This window comes from Sander lucioperca, chromosome 1 (assembly GCF_008315115.2).
Source record: "Sander lucioperca isolate FBNREF2018 chromosome 1, SLUC_FBN_1.2, whole genome shotgun sequence".
Lineage (NCBI taxonomy): Eukaryota > Metazoa > Chordata > Actinopteri > Perciformes > Percidae > Sander > Sander lucioperca.
This window is the reverse complement of record NC_050173.1, coordinates 21,156,611-21,176,218: the sequence shown is the minus strand read 5'-3', so window position 1 is coordinate 21,176,218 and position 19,608 is coordinate 21,156,611. Positions and strand designations below refer to the sequence as shown.

At 39.2% G+C, this 19,608-nt stretch overlaps 2 protein-coding genes across 4 annotated transcripts in view; one reads left to right on the top strand and one right to left on the bottom strand.

Moving 5' to 3' along the window:
- Positions 1–6,111, top strand: part of dok6 (docking protein 6) — a 51,662-nt gene extending 45,551 nt beyond the window's left edge. Inside the window, exon 8 of the mRNA XM_031282096.2 lies at positions 3,455–6,111. Within this exon, the coding sequence (XP_031137956.1) occupies positions 3,455–3,603 (149 nt within the window). The 3' untranslated portion in view covers positions 3,604–6,111. The remainder of the gene's footprint in view (positions 1–3,454) is intronic.
- Positions 3,158–17,999, bottom strand: cd226 (CD226 molecule). Of its 3 annotated transcripts, none has more exons than XM_031282094.2 (6): positions 17,810–17,999; positions 16,773–17,096; positions 16,231–16,611; positions 12,569–12,671; positions 10,521–10,575; positions 3,158–3,643 (listed from the first exon to the last, which is right to left on the bottom strand). In XM_031282094.2, exons 1-6 carry the CDS (start codon positions 17,871–17,873, stop codon positions 3,560–3,562), a joined length of 1,011 nt encoding a protein of 336 aa, XP_031137954.1. In that variant the 5' UTR covers positions 17,874–17,999; the 3' UTR covers positions 3,158–3,559. The 3 variants fall into 3 exon arrangements, with proteins under 3 accessions (XP_031137954.1, XP_031137955.1, XP_031137953.1); XM_031282095.2 differs by lacking the exon at positions 3,158–3,643 and adding an exon at positions 7,445–7,739; XM_031282093.2 differs by lacking the exon at positions 3,158–3,643 and adding an exon at positions 9,876–10,116.
- Positions 18,000–19,608: the final 1,609 nt, after the last annotated feature.

Here is a 19,608-nt window from a genome sequence, read left to right as displayed (position 1 = left end):
AGGAATTCAGAAATAGATACATCAATGTATTTTTCTGTAATAATGATATTAGCAAAAAAGGATTTGGGTGCAAATAGAGGTAAGAAATCAGGAGTTTAGACCATGATGGCTGGCTGCCTTTGCTCCTTGGCTGTATCACTGCGCGCGTGATGAATATCCAATCAGCACAGTCAATTTGCTGAGTCATGCTCGGGTTGCTTTCAAATACCCTGCGGGTCCAGGGGAATAATTAAGGAACACAGTTTCCTGTCCCGTTGAGGTTTCTCCACCTATTTGTTTATTTCTTTGCCTCGGTTAACAGGGGACCTGGCAGTAGAGTAAAGTACTTTAACTTCTTTATTTCAATAATATATTTCACATCTGCTTTTCATTTGCCTGGGAATGTCTCAAAAATACATCCCGAAAGCCTTGTTTGCCATAATTGAAAGTAATAATTGTCAAATGGGTTTTGTTTAAAAGAAACCAAGGGAAAAAAATAACACTTGATCATCTTGCTATATGAAACGAAATTCCTCCACATTATACACCTTTTTAAGTAAAAGCAAAGATAGATGTTTTAATCTCCAGAACACTAACATTGTATCTACTTTCTACTCCGTTCCACCCCTACTCCCCTAATGTTATTCACTCTTTTGCATTTCAGTGATACTGCTGTGTTCTCAGAGTTTGCTGATGCATAGCAATAAGTGCACTTTAAAGTTTTGGAGTTGAAAAAGCAAGGCGCCACGCCTGTCGGAAATGGTTCAATTACCAACCCTAATAGTGGAATGGAAAAGGGACAAGAATGCTTGTATTTCTTCTTGGTAACCATTTTTATGTAATCTTTTGCCATTTCACACACACTCTCACTCTCTCTCTGCATTTCATTGTGCCTCACAGTTTAGTGCCGTAGCATTAGCAATTCTAATGGAATGGAGCGCTGTTCTTAGTTTGATCGACTGGGAGTGATACGAGGGGATTTTACAGAGAGGGAGCAAGAATCAAAGGCACAGGGACAAGATGATAGGGGAACGGGATGATAACACTATCTTATCTGCAACAGGTGACTAGGAATATAGTAGATGCAGATGCAAAAAGTGAATCCTATTAAAAATGCTTTGCAGCCAGGTAAAACGGAGTTCAACTCTTTCTTGGTTGAAGTAATAAGCTTGCATTATTTGAAACTGAAATTAACTGACCCAATCTTTAGGCTGCATTGAATTGGTCTTTTAAAGTGTATCATTGCTCCTGTGGCTGCTATACCACTCAAAAGACACAAAAATGGATGTCAGCAGCCTTGCATAATCCAGAGTTTGTGCTACACGCAGTCTCTCTTTCTCTGGTTACAGCTGTTACTAGGATGCCATCTGGGCGATAGCACTGTGAGGAAGGAAGGTGCAGACAGGTGTGTGTGTGTGTGTGTGTGTGTGTGTGTGTGTGTGTGTGTACAAGCATGCATGAATAGCTGCTTGTGTGCTCAGGTCCGCCATTGTATCTGCCAGTGTGAGAGAGTGCCCTCCCTGCCTGTCCTGTCTGCTCCGGCCCAGCAGCTGCCACCCCAGGCCAGATAGGATGACATGACCTTCCCTGGTAATGAAAAGGCACTGACAAATCGCTGTCTGCTTCTCATAGGGATAGGAGAGGAGGAGGGATGCTGTCACCATCTTCGCTCTGTGTTTTTATTACTATTTATTTGCGTATCTACATTTGTGTCTCCCGCCCAAAAGCGTGACTCTTGTTGGGGGTCTGGCATCCCACAACAAACGCCACTGTTTGTGTCAGAGGAGATGATGAGAGCTGCTTCGCCCTCTCTGTCTGCACTGGGCTCCCTGCCTCTTTTTTTTTCTCTGGTCCAAATTGGCTTTGGTTGAGGAGAGGGATTGTCTTGGCAAAGATGTGAAAAGGATATGCCTGGTTGAGCACCAGTCGTTTCAGCAATCTATTAAGTACAACGTGCAGAAGAGAGAAAGTGTCCCCTTTTTTTAACCTGCAGTGGGGTATTTTTCTAGAACCTGGACTAAGCTGCATTTAAAACCTTAAGCCGGAGCATTATCTGATTTTGCTTTATTTCAGAAAATGGTGGAAGGGAAAGACTAGCGGACAGAGGTGTGGATGTGTGTGTGTGTGTGTGTGTGTGTGTGTGTGTGTGTGTGTGTGTGTGTGTGTGTGTGTATATGTGTGTGTGTGTGACTCACCTGTTATGGCTTGTACTGTTGTGGTCTCATCCTCACACCCACACCAGCCCATTTGTGCTTCCTCCTGCAAGCTGTTCCCTTAACTAACACTGGATTATTTATTTTTTTTATTGTTTTTCCTTCTCTACTATTACTTTACTTGCATCATTTCTCCTCGCACACATTTCTGTTAGACTCTCTCTGTCTCTGACACGCATTCACACACCCACTTGACATTGACTGCCAGGCCGACTGGGCCATGTTTTATATTCCACATTGTAGTGAGTTGGCAAGAGCGTCTTACGGCCTGAGCCCGATTCCCTTTGGTGGCAGCGTGACAGAAAAGGCTGTGTGTGTTTGCTATATTATGAATGATTTGCACAGTTTAACATCTGACTCTTTAATAAGCACTTCAGCACCACCAGCAGAAGAGAAAATGATCTCTTTGTCGATGTTGTCGATGTGGCCCTGAAAGAAGATGGCTTATAGAAAACAAAGTCAAATTTTGTTGATCAAATTTCAGTGAACCTCTGGAGGTTGAGGGGATTTGAAGAAAGAAGAAACTTCTCTTAGCCAGCTGTATCAGTAGGTACCATAATGTAGAGTAGGTTAGAGTTGATAACAGTGTTGTGTTAGGTTTTGCACCTCCTGAAATATTAATCACTGGCCACTTCCTCCTTGTTCGGTGCATGATCAGCAGCCTGCCAGCCACTTTATCCTGAACCTACCTCGCTGTGCACATCTCCAAACAGCATTCTAATATATTATTAATGGTCTCACAGTAGCACAGAACAGCCCTCCACCCACAAGTATCCATTACTCCGTCTCAGTGCAGTTAACCAATATGAACTGCAGAACAAATTGGTCCAATTAATTTAAATTAAGGAGGAGAGGGAGAAAGCGGGGAAAGAAAGGGAGACAGCAGACAGTCCAAAAAAGATGAGACGGTGTAGATCACTCTGAAATGAAGTTGTTTATTTCAGGTGAAAGGCTGATTTTCCATCACATCTGTCCATCATACTAATGTACAACGTAGGGTTTATATTTTTGTGTTATCTGAGAACCACCTAAACTATTTAAAATATAATTTTACGTAAATGAAGAATGCCAGAGTTATTCTTGTAATTTTCATTCGTATATAAAGATATCAGCATAGACAGTAGCTAAGCAACAGTGGTACCATAAATATATTGTCTAAGAAAACAGGATGTAAGGTCCAGGTAAATGAAACAAGGTAAACGTCATCCCTTGCTAAAAAGAAGTGCTCCATTGACTCTTTCTCCACTTTTTTTCCCCCACAGGAAGTGGGCTGACAATGACTTTTATCCCTCGAGCACAGACGTTCCCCAGCTTTCTGTCTGATGAACAGGAGGAGAGCCAGCACCAGGAAGAGGCACCGTCGCCCTCTAGTGGCTGTGAATCCAGTTGCAGCCTGAGACCCCTTCAATGACAGAGAATTGCTCCACCAAAACTGGACACTTTCCCCACCACTGTAGAGAGGATGTAGAAATATGTATAGTGACATGTGTAATATATCATTTCCTGGTGATACTTAAAACAATAGTGTCAACTGTAGAGCGAGTGGTACATGAAAGGGACCCTGAAAAAGGACCTTTTTTGTGTGTTGTGTAACAACAGCAGTAGCTTCAAAGATTGCACCAAAAAGTAAGTGTTTTAATATGTTTTCTGTTGTCATTATGCTGTTGAAGCCAGCAGGACCACCTTTTTAAATCACTGCATAACACCTTACATGAAGTAAGAGGTACAAACACACTAAGGCCCGCTGTAAAACAATGTGTAAAAAGGCTTTTGTTCTGAAATTGATGAAATCACACAAGACTCATTCCAACAATGTGCAGCCTTAGCAACCATTTAAGGGAAACGCCACCATTTTTGACACATATTCCTCCCAATCCTACTGTACTTCTCTCCCTCTCTAGAATGTGAAATTGATCAATGCCTTACACAGAAACAGCTTGTCTTTGATTTAGTGATGAATCAGCTAAAGCCCTTAATCGGTTACAACCAGCAAAGGGAAAAAGTCATTCAGAAATGTAATTCAATGATATAGGAGGGGACTGTCATGTCCCAAATAGTAGAATGCAACCTTCTCACAGCCTCTACCCTAAACTGCCATTTCTACATTACACTAGCAGAGCAATTTGATTTCAGTAGCTTCCTAGCTCCTATCCAGCCTCATATACAGTATCTGATAACTGGTACAGTATTGCATTATGATGTAAAAAAAAATTGCCCTGCTTGTATGTTATGTTCAGATTTAAAAATAAATAAATATTAGACTCAATATTTCACTGAGGAAATCTCTGCCGAGTAAAATACATAAAAACAGGCAAAAGTCGTTGAAGGAATAGTTTGACATTTTGGGAAATTGGCAGCTAGTTAGCTTAGCTTAGCATGAAAAGTGAAAACAGGGGAAACAGCTACCCTGGCTCCGTCCAAAGCTAACTAAATATGTGTACCTACACTTGTTGTTTTTACACTTGGGTTTTTGTCAGAATAAACAAATGAGGTAAAACAAGTGAATGAGTGTGATTTAGAGGTCCTGGTAGGCAGGTTTTGGGACTAGCTGTTTCAGTCTTTGTGCTAAGATAACTAAGCCAACCAGCTGATGGTGGTATTTAGCATTAGAGGAAACAAAATAGTGTATTTTCCAGTTAAAAAATATATAATTTGGTTTTCCATCCAGCAACAGTATAGAAACTAAAAAATAAATATTACTGGTCTATATTAATGGCCGTAAAACGTATCAAATATTTTCAATAGTAGCATGTGAGTGACATGTCACTAAGTATGTGACCGCTGTGACGATAAGACTGCACATGCACAAGGAATAAACTCAATAGCAACAGCTCTAAAGGGTGAAGCCTAAATATAGTGTGGAGTTACAATACGTAACTATCGTTCTCTGCATTGTCCTCAGTAAGAAGTGCCTTCCGACACAGACCGCAGAGTGTGAGACATAACCAAGGCATTGTCTTTGGGCTTTGAGTTTACTATTTTGGTGACAGAGTTAAGCTCTGTACCTTCCAAACGTTTTAAAAAGTCTTAGGTTCCTCTTAAATACTGTCAACCCAGCTGTGAAATGCCATGTTACACCTGAAACACTTAATGTTATCTATCGAGAGCGTTGGTGGCTGTCAGCGCTGCAGACAATTATTCATCTCGTTAAATATTTCTGGTAAAAAATGATTGTGCTTTTTGTTAAATGTTATGTTAAAGCAAAGCACGAATCCAGAAACTCTAGCAACTATGAAATGAAAAACAATTCCAATGACAATCAGTTTGAGGCAGCAAAACAGTCCTTTAATGTCAAACTTAATCACTTATTTTAATGTGTTTTGTTGTTGTTATAATATTCCTGTAGAACTGGAGATACAAGTACAAGCATTTATTTTGTGTTGATTTTTGCAGTCAGTCACTTTATTTTGTATATTTGTAATTTAAAGAACTTCATATTAATTTGAGCCTCAAACAAAGTGCCCATCTAAAAATGTGTCTGCTTTACAGAGCCCATAGTAACAGTATGTAGACGGACAGTTAACATCTGGCCACATTTCTGCCCTAGTTGTCCTGAGTCTTAGTTCAAGTGTGGTTAATAAATGTATGTATAATAGTTCCACTACATCTGGAGCATTAGAGCAGTACTAACTGATAACACTGGAGAAAGTTCTAGTTGACTGTGTTTATCATTTGCAAATTTTGTTGTTTTTTATTGTAGCAATTCACTTGCTTGTAGGTATGACGTGTCATCATGATTTATGTTATTGTCACTACAGTATATGACTGTTTATGTTCATCAAGTTTTGTGTTCTGTTACTGTCAGAATATATGTTGATAGCACTTTGAATACTTAGTGTAGCACTACAGTTTTCACTAAATGTACATATGTAATGTTTTTGATGATAAAAAGGTAATAAATTGAATGTTCTATCATGTATCAGCATATGTTTTACGCTAACAAGAGTGTTGAATTAAAGGTAATTAACATTCGAGGAATTATTCGAAATTTTGTGAAATACGCTTATTCGCTTTCTTGCCAAGAGGTACAAAAAAAGATTAATGCCTCTCCTATCTACATTTTAAGCTAGAGCCTGGCCGGTTAGTTTAGCTAGCTTTTCAGGCCAAACGTGACTAATTCATGCAAATAAATCGCATGTTTATTCACATTCAGGGCCTGAAGTTAACTTCTTTGGCCACCAGTCAGTGTGGCAGGTGAATTTTAAAATCCACTAGCCACACAGGCTTTTTACCAGCCATTTTTTGTTGTTGTCGTTTCCCCCTAAAGTAAAATACAGGAAGTGCACATGCATAATTTATGAACATTTAAGTGCTGTCAAGTTATTAACGAAATCAATATAATTAATGACTTGTAGAATACATCATCTTTTTATTTGTTCTGTAGCCTACTGCTGTCATGAATCAGCCATTCACGAACCTTGCCATTGTCGCCCACTGTTCACTTGGTTTTAAAACGTCTTCTTTTCTTTGATTCATCCTCATCTTTTTGTCGGTTGCTTGTTTCAGCCGACCTCTTTACCGCAGTAATGTGCCGCTTTTTTTTTTAGCTCAAACCAAAGTAATTGCGGACTTGGTTAAAATGTGAAAGAACAACAGTGGCAAAAACCAACTAATGAATCACTCAATTCTCATTGGCTACCCGCCAACATGGCAGGTTTCACCCGCCAATGGCAAAATTCACCTGCATTTGGCGCGTGGTCGGGTGTTAATTTCAGGCCTTGTTCACATTTATTGGACATTTTTTGGTGCGTTCCATTTAAACTGGCTGGACAAAGGAACTTCCTGTTGTCTCTGCTGTTAGCATGGCAGCCTCACAGTGACAACAAGATTTCAAGAATAACTGCTCAAGACATAGTCTCATAGACACAGTCTGCCACAAAACCATACATTAAACAAACAAGTCATGTTAATTAGTGAGCTTCAGCTTTGCTGTTAACCTCGAACAAAGCTATTCTAGCTGTTTCCTCCCGTTTAGTCTTTGTGGTAAGCCAAGCTAACCCACTGCTAGCCTGCTAGAAAACGCTTCATATTTATGGTATCAGTCTTCTCATCTAACTCTCAGCAAGAAAGTGAATAAGCATATTTCCAAAAATGTCGACCTATTCCATGAAGAATTTAAGCACCAACACAAAGAGGTTCTTCAAATTCACAGCAAATCATTTGGTTTCCTAGACATAGTTTTCAGTCAACACTTGATTATATCGGTTTAGTTTCTTCTTATCACACTCCCACTTCACAGGAAATCACAGAGGTAGTGGCTATGACATTGTTTTATTCATACCACATGGGAGTCTTTTACAGTCACACACATCATTTTCAGTATTGCTGGGCATACACACGCAGCATCACAAGTGTCACAGTCAAATTTATAGTTACAGCTTCTACTGTTTTTCCACAAACAGCAAGATGAGAGAATGAAGGCAAAAACTTGTGATTCCAAACTATATTGTCCCTTTATGTTCCACATTTCTAGCTTGTCGACATTTGTCTTGTTTCCTAGCAGGATAGCCTGCATATCCATTACGGCCTCTGCCACTGCCTCCATTTCTATGGAGATAAATGAATCACATTACACATAAACAACACACAGCTTAATAGTACTACCATATTACATTTTGGTTTACAGAAGCATATAGACAAGCTTAGAAATCATACAAACTAATAAATACAACTTGGAAAACTTGTGACAGCTTATCATAAAATGATAATGATTTAAAATTACATTTTAAAACAGTAAAAAAACAAAAACATTCATCAACAAACCATAGATAGACAAAGTATAAGGAGCTATAAACTAAAGCACAGGATTATCTAATTAGAGTTTAGCTTTCACAATAAGAGCATGCTGTAACTAGAATGCAGCCATCCTAGACAGAGAGCCCTTTGGGGAAAGCAACAGTCTCAAGTGACGGTACAGTGCTGAGTGACTGCTTTTCTTTTCCGTTAGATGATTAGACACCATTGTCAAACTTTGAATGGAAACCGGGAGGGATGAAAGTAAAAGGAGAGCAATTACACAGGCTTTTGTCAATCGTTTTACTCGGGGGTTAGGGAAGTGAAAAGAATGATTATACAGGCTTTTTGTCTGCTCTTTCTGCATGATGGTTACTGTCAAATATTGTTTTGCCCAAAACAAATATTTCCTCAACAGTGATTATGAAGTACATACTACATTTAATTAGTGGGAGCAGGGTTGGACACAAACAAACCCGTCAGCTCTCTGAGACTTAGATGAGCACCAGCTTAACTCATTTCAAACCGCAGTATGAATAATCAGTGTCAGAATGATCCCTGCAATCTTATTTAGAAACTATTCAGACCCTTTCACTTTTTGCACACTTTATTGGGTGTAGATGTGACATGCAGTGTGAATTGTGGGACCTTACTTACACAGGTGTGTTATGTCCAATCAATTCAATTCACCACAGGTGGACTCCAATCAAGTTCTAGACACATCTCAAGGATAATTAAAGCCAACAGGATGCACCTGGCCACAATCTGGAGTGCCACAGCAAAGGGTCTGAATACTTAGGGAAAAGAAGTGTCAGTTTTTTATTTTTAATTAATTTGCAAACATTTCTAAAAACATATTTTCACTTTGACATTATAAGTTATTGAGTGTAGATTGATGGGCAGAAATTGCAATTCTATCCATTGAAAATTACATTTACAACACCATAATGTGTGCCAAAATCTTGGGAACCTGGGGCCCACGGTCAAGCCAAAAGTAACAAGCCTAGGTGTCATCTTAGATACAGAGTTAAACGTCAAGCCCCATATCAGTAAAGTTACTCAGACAGCATATTTTCACCTGAGAAACATTGCCAAAGTACGTCCCTTTTTAACTCAACAAGATGCAAAAAAACTAATCCATGCCTTTATCACTAGTAGGTTAGACTACTGCAATGCACTTTTTACTGGTCTCCCAAAAAAACATATAAAGAAATTGGAACTTATACAGAACTCTGCTGCTAGACTTTTAACTAAGACCAAGAAGAGAGAGCACATCACCCCTGTGTTAGCTGAACTGCACTGGCTTCCTGTTATAGAATTTATTTTAAGGTTGTGTTAATCACTTATAAAGCTCTGAATGGCATAGCACCTTCATATATCGCTGAGATTTTAGCATCTTATCAACCACAAAGGAAACTTAGATCTTCCAGTGCAAATCTTTTAATTATACCCAAAGTGCTCCACAAGCTGAGTGAAGAAGCTGCTTTTATTCACTATGCACCAAAGCTATGGAACACCCTGCCTCTGTACATCAGACAAGCGAGCTCAGTGAATTTTTAAAAAAATACCTAAAAACATACCTATATATGAGAGCTTTTGAATGTTACTAACTATATGCATCAATAGATGGAATTGTTAATGGCCGTATGACTATTGTCATTTATATTTTAATTTATTTCTAGATGTGTTCATTTGTTTGGTTGAAGAATATTGTGAGTTGGGTTTATTTTTGGCAAATTTATTGATTGACTTTTCTCCAACAACATAACGCGCTAGCCTCGAGTTGTATTATTTTTATTACTATTTTATTCTCTATTATTGTGTTAAATGTTCCGAATGTAAAGCACTTTGAGCTGCACTCTGTGTATGAAAGGTGCTATACAAATAAAGCTTATTATTATTATTATTATTATTATTATTATTATTATTATTATTATTATTATTATTATTAAAATGGAAGGGGTCTAAATACTTTTTTGAAGCCACTGGAAATCAATCTGCTTGTTTGTGAAAACCTACACATTCACATTATGCAGTACGTCAAATTTATGTATGCTCATTTATTATTAAGCTGACGTTTGGTTTTGTGTGATCGTACAGTCTGTAGGTTGACATAGACCGGGCAATTTTTTATCTGCCTGGACTCCTTTGCCATCCTGGGACACATAGAGATGTTCTCATAGAAGTTTGGCTGTGAATATGAGGTAGATTTTATTAGTATATGAAGTGTTAGACAAGACATGTGACCGATGATAAAGTAATGACTGAGCTTGGCAAAAAGTTAAAAAGAAAATCCAATCAATGGGCTGAAATATGATTTTATGATAATATAAAATGACCTTATTACATTACATAGCTATGATTACTTCAAAAAGCCATCACATTGTCAGTTATCGTAAAGCAGCATTAGTTAAGTCAGCAAGCATAAATACAGTGTATCAAGTTACATAACAGGATGTGCTGTATCAAACATGATTAACTGTAAAGTGTAACAGTTTTATAGTTAAGTGCATGTCTGAAGAGAAGGTAAGGGAGGGCCTCAAACATGTCAAGCGTAAAAACAACAGTAGATATGATGACTAATGTGAGGCTCACCTGTCTTTGAGATGGGTGCAGTTTGACTCTGTACTCCTCTCTCCTGTTCTTCTTCCTGTGGGAATGTAGGACTTTTTTATAAGTGGGTAATTTCAGCTACAATTTCACACTTATCTGATTATTTCTTATGTGCAAGTTTCGTCTGAAAGCACCAATATCGAAAGAATAGAAGAATAGAGTCCCATTTTTAGCCATGCTAGCAGCTAGATGCTCTAAGGATGGCTGTATTGGTATGTTGGCCAGTGCACCACTTTGGTTCAGCCTGAAATATCTCAAAAACTATTGGATGGATTACCATGAAATGTTCGGGGCTTAGGGGTTGCCTTAACCATAAACCCCTGAACCTTAACCCATTCGTGGTCCCCAGAGGATCAGTTGGATAAATCGGAAGTCATAAGATGATTAACAGAGCAGGAAAGCAAAAAAACACATATACTTTTTCTTTTGAATAACTCAATAATTTTACCTCTTTCGGTGCAACACAACCTCGTACCTAAACAACGTTATAGGTCAATTTCCAAAGACTCCCAATGCAACTGTTCTATTTACCGCCACTCCGGTAACTGTGACCGTAATAATGTGACCGTTCTATTTAACGTAACAGGGACAGTTTTAAACACATAGTAAACGTGAAACAGAATTAGTTCAGTTAAGGCAACAAAAATACTTTCACAACCATAGTTCGGTGGACTCGGTGCGATTAGGGGGTGAAGTTGCAACATTCTTGCATTTTTCATTTGGTTCGGGTTTGCTTTCACACTGCACTATGTCAAACGCACCAAACACTGTAAACACACGTCACGCGATCAAGACAGTCGCTTGTTCATTGGACAGAATATCCAAATCTCGCCGACACTTCTGGTCTCACCAAATTTATAATGTCTTTGGTTTTGTGGTTCTGCTTTAGTGTTTCTAATATTTTAGAAGGTGAACGATGAGCAGCTGACAAGACAGCGAGTGAAGGAGAGAGAGAGAGAGATGATGTGTTGTCACACAGACGACCAGCGATGAGTGCTCAGAACAGCTTATGGATCTGAAAGTTATCATCCCTTAAATCATATATAAATCCGTAAATTGTGTGTAAGGTTGAAATTGCAGGCTAGCAAATGCTGTTTTTGGTTCACTATTTGGGTCGGACCGTGTTCTCACCTGAAGTAAACTGAACTGTAGTTCATTTGGAAGCAAACCGAGACCAGAGTTTGTTTGTTTGTTCCGCACCTGATCAGGTGAGGTTTCGGATGAGCCTTCACACCAGCCCAAACGAATCAGACTATCCTACCAAACGCTCCAGGGTTCGTTTTTAAACGGACCAAACGAGGTAGGTGTGAAAGCGACCTTAGTTAGGGTTAGTAAAACATTATGGACTTGCTTAAAATGAGTCACGTAAAACTACGTCACGGACATCATTGCATCCCGGACCAAGGTCTGTAATACTTGAATACTTGGTTAATTTCAAAATGACAGTTGACTTTTGGTTTCACATGGGACACGAACCCCGGTCTCCTGAGTAAAAGTCCTGTGTTTTTGTTTGACCCATCCACAACCCCAACCTGCCTCCTCATGCAGAATCTTTGTCACCTCACTTTCTTGTTTGCTCTTACAGTAATTACTACGGCCAAGAGAGGTCGCTGCCTAACTAGAAACTTAATTCTGGGTCGTTATGAACTGCTTGAATAATCAACATAAACGGTTGTTTTCTGGGTGAAGACGGGCTGTTTGGAGTATTGTAATTTTATTTAAATAAAATAAAAACAAATTTGCACTACCAGAAGGTCAACATTTTCACTTATCCACTGAAATATCTCAACAGCTTCTTTATTGGCACAACATTTTGTTCAGACATTCATAGGTGCCAGACAAGAAATCCTTGAAAAGTTGTCGATCCCATGACTATTCTCTAGCCCCACCATGATGTTGACAGTAGACCACTATTGGATGGATTTCCATGAAATGGATGAAATAAATAAATAGACCCATATTTTACAATCAAGATTAGTTTGGGAGTTTTGTTTGCTAAATATATATGAAACCACAGTGTGGGATCTTACCTGTGCTTCACTGCTAGTATGATGATGGCAATAAGTAGAATAAGCCCAGCAGCTCCAGCCCCGATGTAAATATACATCATGTACACAGATAGGCTGAATCCACCTGAAAATGAGAGAAAATAATGAAAAAGAAATACCATAACAGCCTGAAAGCAACGCTATTCTATTGAAGAGAATAATAAAATTGTATGGTTTTATTCGTATTTGTGGTGAATGATACGTATATTTCACTCATTGTTTGCTCATGACTCACAGATACAACATCACATTAAAGCAAACATGAACAGTAGTGTGCAGACACACACAAACACACACATCTCCTTAGTAACATTATTCAGAGATGTTCCACAGGATGTTGTGGTTTCAGCAGGTGGAGGTCGGTCTGAGTCTGCTGAACTGTTTGAGATTAACATCACAAGCATTGTTTTATTGTATTCATTATGTTTCATCAATCACTGTACTCTGTTAGACAAATTCGCATCCATAAATCATTCTAAGTATGAGAAAGGATGTATCATCCAGCCATAAGGCCGTATATGGGTGATTCTTTAACTATGGTACTTTTCTTGTCCCTGGATGAAATAATAAAAACTAAAAAACATTTCTTCTTTTTTGTTTTTGTCACACTTACTTCACCCTATGGGGAACTTATAAAAAAATGTATCATGGCTCAATTATTCTTTTTATTATATAATATGAGGCGTTTTATGCATAGTTTTTACTGTTTTCCCTCTGTCCCCCAGACTTTGCATCTTCAACCTCGCTTAATTCTAAATTAAATATTTAAATAATGTAGATTTCAAGTACAAATGATAAAATAATGTCTATTTCAATTATACATATTATATATTGCCATATTTATTCACATTTTCCTAAAATGAAAATGAATTTAGTGAATTTAGTAATTAAATAGCAGACGAACAATGTATAAATTCCTGAGATCTGCGTGACCTAGATTCAGAAGACTAAGCTGACCTCAGGTTAGTGGTGTAGCCTATGTAAATGTTGGGGCGTGACAAAGATAGAGACTAGAGCCAAATAAGGAGGAGCCACATACTTGACGTCAACTATGAGCTTTGTTGAGATCTGCCCATTTTCAGCAGCAGTTTCAAATTGTGAGATCTGCATAGGAAAGAGGTGTCAATGGAATTTTGAGGTCCTATTTACCCTCCACAGGCATGAAAATGGGTCACGGGTGAAAAAGGTGAGAAGGATATTACCCCTCTAGGGGGGTCCGGGGGCATGCTCCCCCGGAAGAACATTTTAAATATTCCATATTTTAGAACATCAATCTGATGCATTTTGAGATGCATTTTTTGCCAACCTGGGGAGAGCTGGAGAAACTTAACTTCAGCCATGAGCAGGGCTTAAAGTAAAAAAAATCCTGAGCCTGAAACTTTTTAAAGTTAATTTGACTGGCAAAACAGTTAAAGTCCTTCTGACATTACACAATAATAAAAGTCATAATTTTTAAAAACTAAAAAGTTTTGGATCAATTTTTACTTCTTCCAACCATATGTTAAATTAAGAGTCAATGTAGATTTACATATTGCAATAATATCATAATCCTACAATGAATCATTGTGAAAACAAAACTTTCTAGATGTTGTGTTACTTTGGCCAGGTCATCATCAAAAAAGAGAATTAGTACATTCATGATTTTGTCCATGTTGATATTAGCTGCTTTATTTACATTTATTAAAAACGTCACATTGTTTATCTTTTCATATAGCTAGACGTCTAAACTCTGGGACAAGGCTGTTATGTTTAAATTAGGGCTGTCAATCGATTAAAAAAATTTATCTAATTAATTACATACTCTGTAATTAATTAATCGAAATTAATCGCATACATAATTAACGGTGCCTGAACCGATACTTTTTAAGAAAGTAAAAAAAGAAAAGAAAAAAAAAGGGTACTAAACAACAGTTGGTGACATTAAAGAACGGCTTGTTTATTGCTAAGGCCATATGGTCAAAATTAAATGATTTAATAATAATGTATAACAATAACAATAACTTATTTCACTAGTAAATTGCTGTTGAACGACAAAAACAACCACCAGGTGGGAAAAGGACATTTACAATAACTTAAAATGCACCACTGCTGTAGTTTAGCAGTTTCATCGAACGCACCGTCTGTGTTGTTTTTCCGACGGCTAAAACACAGTCAAACTTTACACCGTTTAGCGTTAGCTGTCAGCATTTTAACCGTTTTTAATCCAGCTACTAGCTAGCGGTAGGCTAACGTTAGCTGCTGTCGAGTATAGCGTTAACTAGCTAGCGGTAGGCTAACGTTAGGTTCTGTCGAGTATAGTGTTAACTAGCTAGCGGTAGGCTAACGTTAGCTGCTGTTGAGTATAGTGTTAACTAGCGTCACGTGCAGCGGTGTTTATGTATCGTCTTCAGAGCATCAGAGAGAATTGCAGACATATCAGTGGCACCAGATTTCGGTAGCCAGGGTTGGCAGGAAGATTTTTAGAAGTAAATGTTACGATTAATGATCCAGGCAGCACATTCTCGTCTCCCTCTGGCTAGAACGGCTGGAATGGATTAAGCTACGTTATTTTTTTTAACGCGTTATTTTTTCTCAGATTAATTAATCGAAATTAACGCCTTATTTTGACAGCCCTAGTTTAAATACCTGCCATGCTAATTCCAAACAGACAGCTTTGTCAAGGCAGTTTGGGCTTCAGATAGCTTTTACACAGTGGCCATCGTTAATGACAAATCATATTCCGCTATGAACGTGCACACACATATTGTTTGTATCACGATCGGTCAGTGAAGGCGCAGTCGCAGTGGTAGCGGTAGCTGTCGTTGCCGGTAACTTACTCGTATGACAGAGTGCATGGACTGAAGCTTTGTGACTAGCATCTAATGACTAGCAAGCACTTTCTTACCGCTGCTGCCGTACAGTATCTTCCTTGAACATGCGCTGCAGAAGCAAGCACCCGGCTCCCTCAATTTGAGGCAAAGTGCTAAACAGCTTCCCGTCTCCACGTTTTCCTCTTGTCCTCTATCCATGCCCAGCGCCATTTGTTTTTAACTACTTTCTCAACTAAAGCTGTATCTACATGCTCATACAAGTTTGATAAACTTTGCCTCCATTTTTTTTAGCCGCGTTACCACGGAGACCACACCGGCACCGCCATAGATATAGAACAATTGTTCTATATCTATGGGCACCGCACTCTCGCATTTCAGCAAAGACCTGCCCTGCTTTGCATCTGATTGGCTAGAACTCGTTTCATTGGTAGGTGGAAGTTCGATGATGGTTAAATCCAGCACTCGCGCTCCCTTCTGGCACGCGCACCTGTTCGCAGTTCACTGAATCCTACCCCCCCCAAACATTTTCTCATCGAATCTACACGATTCACGTAGGTCACCTATTTTGGTTTCAAAACGGCGAAAGGTGAGTGATTTTCATGTATCATGCCATACTATGACAAGGTAAAATCGGTTTTGCATTCTATCACCCCTTTAAGTACAGAGTGTTTACTCAACATAGGCATATAGCATTTAAGCATATAAGTTTTCAATTTCAAAATATATTGCCTATTTTATCTGTTATTCAACATGATATTCAACTGGTTATATTAAGGTTATATTAAGGTAATGATGACATCTGTGTATGTTAATTACTGCATGATGTCTTTGTACCTGGAGGGGGCACAGTGAGCAGCACAGTGGTGGTCCGCACCCCTGCATCTGTGCTGAAGGTACAGCGGTAAAAACCACCATCTTCCTGCACCACACCTGTCAGGTGCAGACTGACATCCAGGCTGTCTGCACAGCTGACCCTGCCCCTGTCGCTGTAGTCCTCGCCCACCAGGCCCCCTTCCACCTTCTTACACACTCCGATAATGCCCCAGGGCTGGCCATGTGGCATCTTCTCAAAAATGACCTGGTAAATGGTACCATTGTGCTCGTGGTTACAGCTGATGGTCAGGTTGTTGTCTGGCTCTGCCAACAATTCTTTGTCCGTCTCGATCACCTCTGGGGTGGGGGACTCTGCGCTGTCGTCTTCCTCTGGGGGCTCATCTGTAAAACACAAGCCACACTGGAAATAGCTCCTCAAAGGAAAAAAAAGAAATCTTAATGCGTGATGGAAACGAAACAATCTATAAAGTTTCATTTCCAACATCATTCAGTGGGGGAGCTTCAAATTTCCACCTCAGTATTTTTTTGCCATTTCTTTTTACCTAAATCTTCCACCTGAATGTTCCTTGTCCAGGGGCCTTGAGGGAAGGTCTGAACAGAGCAGTGGTAAACCCCGATATCCTGGTGAGTGACATTCCTCATGGAAATACTTCCGTCCATAGGCGTGGTCCTCAGGAACTCTATCCTTTCCCGGTAATGGTGAGAAAAGACCACTCCAAACTCTGGATGGAAAATAGCTACCGGATCCTTGTCTGGTACTTTGGTCCAAGACACCATGCTGAGGTTGCCGTCCCAGGGACACAAACAGTTGAGAACCATCCCTTCCTCCAGACGGACTGTAGCAGCCTCCATCTGCTGGACAGCAACTGGACAGAGTGCATTTTTCTGTTAATTCAGACAGAATCTAGAAATCATGCATCTATAAATGTGCAAACTGATAAATCAGTAAATGAAACCAGTAAATCTCAATTATATACAAGAACAACCAGTTGTAGGATTATAACTAATTGATATTTTTATATATTTTACATGTATCATATCAGAATCCTAAACTTTAGAGAAATAGTTTAAACCGATTTGGCAACAACAAAACACAAGCCATGTTTCCCCCTCTAAATCTCCTCTACTTGAAGATTAACACAGCCATTCACAGCTTTGAGGCCATCCTTGGGTTAATGGCAATTAGGCTAATTTGAGCCAGTACACATACACACAACTGACAATAGTTGGTGATTTTCAAAGCCTTTTATCCGAGCTGAATGACAACTGATTTCAAGTCCAGTGATGCCTTTGGGAGAGTTCTGGCAGGTTTAGAATAATAATGTCTCGCAAAACTCACAATAACAAGCTCTTCTACCATCTTCCAGTTTAAATCAAAACAAATGATGGCATAAAGGAATGTTTAGTTTGAATTACTGATTATAAATGAAAGATTAGAAACTGATGAAACTACATAAAAATATTTAAATAAATTAGCCTTTCAGAGTACTGAGAGAGAAGTGAATGCCACCTTCAACAGTCAATAAAAGTGTTTGCCATACGTTAATCTACTATAAACTTTAAAAATATGTAACCATACCTTTAAGAAAAGGAAGAAAGATGAGTACCACGAAGTACCAGTGGTCCTTCTGTACAGCTTCCATCTTGCCCCACCGAGGGAGAATGAAAGCTGCATTGATGAGACGAGTGGAGAAGCACCAGAGCTGCACTTCCTGCTAGCTCTCTGGCTACAGAGAAACACTTGAGCTACTGGGGCACACTTCATGGTAGCTCACTGTTGGCTCATTCCACACAGAGGGGCACTTTATCACCAGGGCTGGGAGTGGGAGGCAAGCTTATGGAATAACATGGCACGTTGGGATCCATACTGATGTTTTCTAAATAGTTCCGATGTTGCCTATATTGTTTCATCTTGTATACATTTGTTTATCCTTCCATTAGGACTTTTGATTCCTTTTATGGCACTTCATAAAACATAAATTCACGATTAAAGGATCTGTATCTTTGAATTGAAATAAAATTTGAGAATTATGAATGTGAAAATTTGAGAAGAATGTGAAAGTTTTTTAAAGCTTTCTAAGAATGTCAATGTTAGTTTCTGAAATATCTCAACAACTATTTAATGGATTGCCATTACATTTTGTACAGCCATTCATGGCTCCCAGAGGATGAATCCTACTGACATTGGTCACCCCCCATATCTTTTCCTCTAGCGCCACCATGAGGTTGACATTTGTGGTTCGAGTGAAAATGGTGAACATGGTAAACATTACACCTGTTAAACCTCAACATAGGCCTGTCACGATAACAAATTTTGCTGGACGATAAACTGTCCCAGAAATGATTGCGATAAACGATAATATTGTCATTCTGAGACCATTTTCATCTAATCTAATGAATATGGCATAATAATGCAGGTAGCTACACCTTTTCAAAGGTCAATAAACTTTTATTTCTAAAGAATATTTAACACGAACTGGAAGACATTTTAAATATCCACAATATGTCTTTGATCTCCTTTAGTATGTCGTCTTTCACACTGTTGTACAGTTGTGGAATTGCCGTTTGTGACACGTACGTTCTCCCAGGCAACTCGTACTGGCTGTCAAATGTTTGCAGCATTCGTCGAGTGTTTGTTTGTGCGATAGACTACAGACTCTGTACTACATTTAACAATTATTTATTAAACTCTAAATAACAAATTTAAATAATATATAATTAATAAATTGTGGCTATCTGCCACATGGCGAGTAAATGTTTGTATCAAAATAGTTCTGTTTTTCAGTCTTCATTTTGGCGAAGGCGCAGCTACTTTCTTCTGCTCCTCTGCTGTCTGCAGGTCGGAGCTTCGCGGGGATGGGCCGACACCCACACACACCCACATACACAAACATTGGCGCACACACCAGATGCCAGCCACCACGTCACTTCTGTTAATTGATAGCTATCGATTACCTCAGGCTAATTCATTAGCTAGTAAGTGGCGATTTTTGGCAGCCAGCCTTCCAAAAGAAAGCACAATGAAATTAAATAACCGATAATTAACCGTTGGCCGACAAGCAGGTAACGGAGCCTCAGCTCACCGTCTGGGAGCCTCTGACACACTGACAGCTGTAGGCTTGTACCGGTTAATGTTCTGTGCATTGTTGGACACATGCAGCCACTTTCCTGAAACCGTTTGCGAGACTGACAAGTCCACAGCGGCGTTTATGTCGTGCCTGTCTCCACCTGCAAGTTGTCAACTGTGTGCTTTGGAATGAAAGGGAGAAAACAGGACGCCAAGTAACACGGCGGATATCGCTCATATACTTTTTCTTTTTTTTTTTTGATGGCGCCTTAACTGCAAAGTGCTGTGGGAAACCCTGCTCCAACAACTAG